This window comes from Atta cephalotes, assembly GCF_000143395.1.
Source record: "Atta cephalotes unplaced genomic scaffold scaffold00023, whole genome shotgun sequence".
Classification (NCBI taxonomy): domain Eukaryota; kingdom Metazoa; phylum Arthropoda; class Insecta; order Hymenoptera; family Formicidae; genus Atta; species Atta cephalotes.
In genome coordinates, this window is record NW_012130087.1 from 4,469,458 (window position 1) to 4,474,877 (window position 5,420).

The 5,420-nt window shown below is 36.4% G+C and overlaps 1 protein-coding gene across 1 annotated transcript in view; it reads right to left on the reverse strand.

Annotated features, from left to right (window-relative positions):
* The window catches only part of LOC105619940 (histone-lysine N-methyltransferase EHMT2), a 9,577-nt gene extending 5,915 nt beyond the window's left edge, over positions 1 to 3,662 (reverse strand). The window contains exons 1-4 of the mRNA XM_012201453.1: positions 2,719 to 3,662; positions 2,038 to 2,639; positions 1,824 to 1,958; positions 1,635 to 1,732 (exon numbers count right to left, since the gene is read on the reverse strand). Coding sequence (XP_012056843.1) covers positions 1,635 to 1,732; positions 1,824 to 1,958; positions 2,038 to 2,639; positions 2,719 to 3,662 — 1,779 coding nt within the window. The remainder of the gene's footprint in view (positions 1 to 1,634; positions 1,733 to 1,823; positions 1,959 to 2,037; positions 2,640 to 2,718) is intronic.
* Between the last annotated feature and the right edge of the window lie 1,758 nt (positions 3,663 to 5,420).

Genomic DNA, 5,420 nt, shown 5'->3' on the forward strand with positions numbered 1-5,420 from the left:
CGGTACGTTAATTTTAAAATTTAAATTTAGTTTAATTTACTTACTAAATTAAGTAGGTAAGTACTACGTAAGTTAAGTTAAATAATTAATTTAATTAGTACATATTATTATATATATATATATATATATATATATATATATGATCTCTGATTGGTTCTTCTAAATTCATCTCATTATCATTTTTTTTTAATTGCTCAAATTTAGTGTATAATCTTTCCTTAATTAATAATTATAATTAAAAATTAAATCTAAAGGATATCCATTAGAGAAAAGAATATTAATTGATATTAGATTGATTTCTGAGATGATTTTTATTCATAAACAAAAACATGGCTTAAACTTACAGAAAAACATGAATTTATTAAACCCGATATATCGTGACCTTTTTTCTTGATTTTTCCACCTCTAAGCATATCTGTAATTAATTATTCTGTTTATTATTCTGCAATGTCTATGTATTATTATTTTCTCATTTATTCTTGTACAATAACTGGTAACAGACCTTCGTAATGCCACACGTTATTCTCATACTAAAATATGTACAGCCGATATGTAAGTTCACATTTAATTGTATTAAAATTGACTATTGCTTATTAGAATTTTTTATTATTACAATAATAGTATGACATTTTATCGATTAATTCACGTATACAGTATTCAAATAAATACTATGACGTTTTCAAGATTTTAAATTTGGACACATTTCTATTATAAATTTACCAAGCGATTCATTTTAATAGCATACAGCTTATATTGCGATTTACTGAAGGTAACCAAAATAATGTGATGAAATCTAGATTTTTATTAATAAACATTTTATTTTTTACACATGAAAAACCTGTGTCTCTTATAGGTTTTTCTTTATTCTTTTGATTGTATATCACTCGAGCCTTTCTTGTATTTCAAATATTTATGTTTATTATGATAATAAACATTATCTTCCTACTAATAGAAAGGAAAAGAATTTTATATATATGTATAAAATCTTAAATGTCCACAATGTTAAAAATGGATCCGAGATCTTGATCCAAGAAAAAATTATTAGAATTCAAATCATGGACACAGGTAACTCGAACATATTTCTCATATTAAAAAATGCATTTTGTCCCATTTTTTTATAGCAATTATTAATTTCATATTGATTTAACTATTGTCAGTCTTACTACTTCTTAATGTGCTAGTCAATTTTAGACAATAGAAACGTATGTAAGTTTAAATAATCTTTAAATTAAAATAAATAAATAAATTACAGTAACTAAATTTTAAATATTATACAGTCATCAAATTATAATTGTTTCTAATCGAGAACTTGGATTGATTTCTAGCATTGTGAACATAGGGCTTAATAGTAAATAAGATATGCCGATAAAATGAGATTTGATTTATAGCGAATATTCATAGTTGATTCTTATTTTAAGACTCTTAAATAAAATTAATAAGCTCCGTGATTGGCTCTTCAAATTATATTTAAAACGGTCTTAAATATAAGAAATCGATTATAAATATCGACCTAAAACAATTATTTAAATAAATATATTGATAAATTTTTTTCATGTACATAAAAATTAAATTTTATAATCCTGATTTACTGCAATATTATGGAACCAATATTAGAAACGGATGATGATACTCACTTCACTCAAAATGGCCGTTGATTCCGGTTTTGATGCTTGTCCTTCCGCGGGACTCGGGCTTGGCACCATACTTCGACGAGTTCGTTTAGTCGGTATCTCTGTAATAAAATTGACATAAAACATTAATAAATTATTGTTTTATATATTTATAACAAAGCATAAAGAAGAGAAATATGTAAAATAATATACCTCCATGGCTAACTTTCCATTCAAATTTATTTTCATTCGCCTTTTTATATCCATTAAGTTTCGTGTTAAAAACTAAAGCTTTACCTTCAGGATAATCGTTATTTTTTCCCGCTTCTGCAACGGATGGAGAACCATCTGCAAAATAATTTATTGATTTTGATTACAATCGCTGTTCACACGGAAGAATTACTATTTGTACAGATATTAACATCACCTTCGTACAGATCTGCCTTTGCTATCTTTCGCGCTGCTTGAGTGCTTCCACGAGGACGTCCCCTGTCTCTCCTGGGTCGAACGGTGGATTGGGTGGCAGGTTTTAAGAAAGGTTTCTGAATATCTGCCAAAGGTATGTCGTCGCTGCTAGGACTACCGATGGAATTGCCTAGTTTAGTATGTGATTCCGAACTCCTTGTCATCGGTGATAATTTCGGCATTTCTTCGAAGTCAGATGAGAAAATCTGCGAATCTTCCAAGACACTGTCGTTCATGCTGTTCTCCGATAACGTGGTATTGTGTGAGGATTCTAACATCGTATTTTCAGCCGTATTAATGCCGTCAGATGTTAGCGATGTTTCTACATCCTGATGAACATCGGAGACCTTCATATGTGCCTGCTTTACCTGATCTTTACCCGGAATAATTTTCTTGGGTCGACCCGGTCTGTTATACCTTTTTTTCTTGAACTCCTCTGTATAATTGGATTTTTCTTTACGAGCCATGGCGCTTTCTAGTACAGTGCTCTTTACCGATTCTTTACATAACCTTCTAGCAGAACGCTTAGGACCAGGAGGTTCCTCATCCTGAGGAACTGATTCACTGAAAATTAAGGAAATAAGTTTATAAATAGCCATACCTAATAACATTCAACAAAAATAGAAAGAAGAAAACAAAAAACCTAAGTGCTCGCAATCTTGGTCGTCCAATTCTTCTCTTTCTGGTAGTAACAAGTGTAGTAGTTTCTTGTTGTGCAGTCTCTTCTGTTAATGCTTCATTGCTGTTTTCAACATTGTTCTCTGTGGTTTCAGGTTTCTTCGAAATAGGAAGTTGCGTGTCGCTATGTTGTTTCTCTTGTGTACTTTCCACTTTGTCCTCATTCATAGTTTTCAATTCTGTCATCTTTGTAGATTCCTTCTTCTTTGCCTCCTCTGCTTGAATCTTCTCTGATTGGGATTCCTCCAGTTGGGACTCCTCGACTTGGGATTCCTCTGCCTGAGACTCCTCAGCTTGGGACTCTTCCACTAAATCAGAATTTTCATCAGAATTTTCTATCTTTACCAAGACACCATCAATGTCATTGCAAGCAAACTCATCAGGAACTAAAGCGAGATTAGAGGAACAACTGGATATCTTAGTCTTTTTGCCATGATCTGTATTCAGATCAATGGTCCTGAATGTTAAGACGATCCTGGCCTTGTCCTTTTTGACAGTGTCCTGCTTATCCGCCAAACTCTCCTCCTCACCATTATGATTCTCCTCCGGAGTCTGAGAAGTGACTGCATCCTCTAAATTTTCAGCAGCTTCTTCACTGACACCGTCGAGTTCTCTTTCCCCCTTGGACGCTTCATCGACGACCTTGGATGTCACCGGCATCACCGTTTCCTCCGGTTCCATTTTATCACTGTCATTATTCTTCGTCGGACTCATACCCTTGTTGAACTCGTTTGTCATCCCCTCGAGGATCTCGTGAATACGAACATTGTCATCGACAACTCTGTTGTCGGAGGCGGCCATGTCTCCCTCCTTTCCGTTGGTGCCGCTGGACTCTGTCACCGGTGGCGCCCGACACCCTTCGGGTGTCGCGGCGACGAGCTCGTTGTCGCCCTCCGCTACAGCGGCCATGCCTGGTGTGCACGGCTAGCTATTGCTACGAGTAGCAGACTTGCTGTGAGAAGCGACGCGCATCTCCAAAGATGTACTTCATCCTGCCGCTTATGTAGTATCACCAGCACATGCTCCACCACGTATCCTTCGAATTATCTTTTCTTTCTCTCCCTTTCTCTTCTTCCGCAAAGATTTGCTCTTTTTTTTCAGCTCCCTAATCCCTCTCCCCGATCTATTTTCTTCCGCCCTTCATCCTATCTACCTGTCCTTAACGCGCCGCTTTCCGGCGCTGCAATCAATCTCACCCCGATGCACTTATCGACGCTTATCGACGACGCGGATCCATCGATCCTTCTTCGATGGCGGGACGCGGGACGCAGAACACCGCACTTCCCCCTACCCTTCACACTCTCTTTCTCTCTTTATCTTTCTCACATTCATTCACTGTGCCGCAGAATGAAAGCCGTACTGTACGCGTGTCTCGTTACTCGATCTCATCACTACTATACCTTTCGTTATTTCGAGCTACTCTCAGCTCAGTGATGCGATGAGCAGCAAGTCGAGAATTCGACCCGATCGACGTTTCCGAAACGGCACGAAGTGACCCGAACTAGCCGAGCTGAACTGAAGTTCCTCGCATAAGAACGTGAGAAGAGGGAAAGAAAGAGAAAGATGGCCGCGCTCCGGCATGGCATGCTCCGAGAACGAGCAATGGCTAGAAGCCATATTGATTGTTCAGGGACGCACGGAATTGTTTTCTTTCCTCGATCTTACGCTGCGCGCTATCGCGCCATGCGGCATCAAGTTAAATTAACCTTCAACGATGTTTCATTCAATCTTAATTCATATGGTTTCTCAAGAGGAACGATCTTCCCGAGTAAATAAGAAGAAAGGGGGGAGAGAGCGCCATTATTAGCGATACCCGTATAGATCACTTCGTCTGGCATACTACTGTACATACACGCGAGATCGTTAACGCATTTAACGTGTGAATTTAGGCGCTTTTCGAGACGTGTATGCAGGGAAATGCATAAAGCCTAGTTGTTGTCCACGATGCTAGAAATTACTCCAAGATCGGACGGAGAAAGATAATTAACAAATCGCGTTTGAACAATTTCACCAATTGATTGATGCATATTGTTTTTCTCCATCCGAGATCTCAGACGGATTTCTAGAACATTGTGACAAGAGATATATTTCTTATAGTTAAATTTTTTTGCACTTTTCAACTTTTTGCACGTTTCTCTTTTCTCTTTTTGTCTTCAGTGTGAAAAGAAAGAAACGAAGGACCGAACAAGAAGTTCAACTAAAAAAAAACAGGTCTAATGCTCTTTTCTAATCTTTAGAACTAGAAAAAGACGAGGAGTAAGTTGAACCGAGATTAAAATTAATCTACATTGGTGGAAACGGACATAAGGTTTATATTTATACACGTGTCTCTCGAAAAAAGCCTAAATTCACGCGTCAAAGCATTATAATTCCATGTTCACATACGAAGTACGAAAATCCAGCAAACACTAAACAGAATTATCTACATAATTAGTTGTAATTTCCCACAACAATTATATAACAATAACACACATGTTATATATTACAGTCATGTTGTTGAGTAAGAATGACATAACTGTAATTACTACGTTAGTTAAAACGAAATACACAATTTCGAACTAACAGATAATAGTTACATATAATTTGCATTGATGTTTACTGAGAAATAAACGTGCATTCACAATTAACTCTTCAGTGGAATAAATCTTTTTCCTCTCTCTCTCTCTC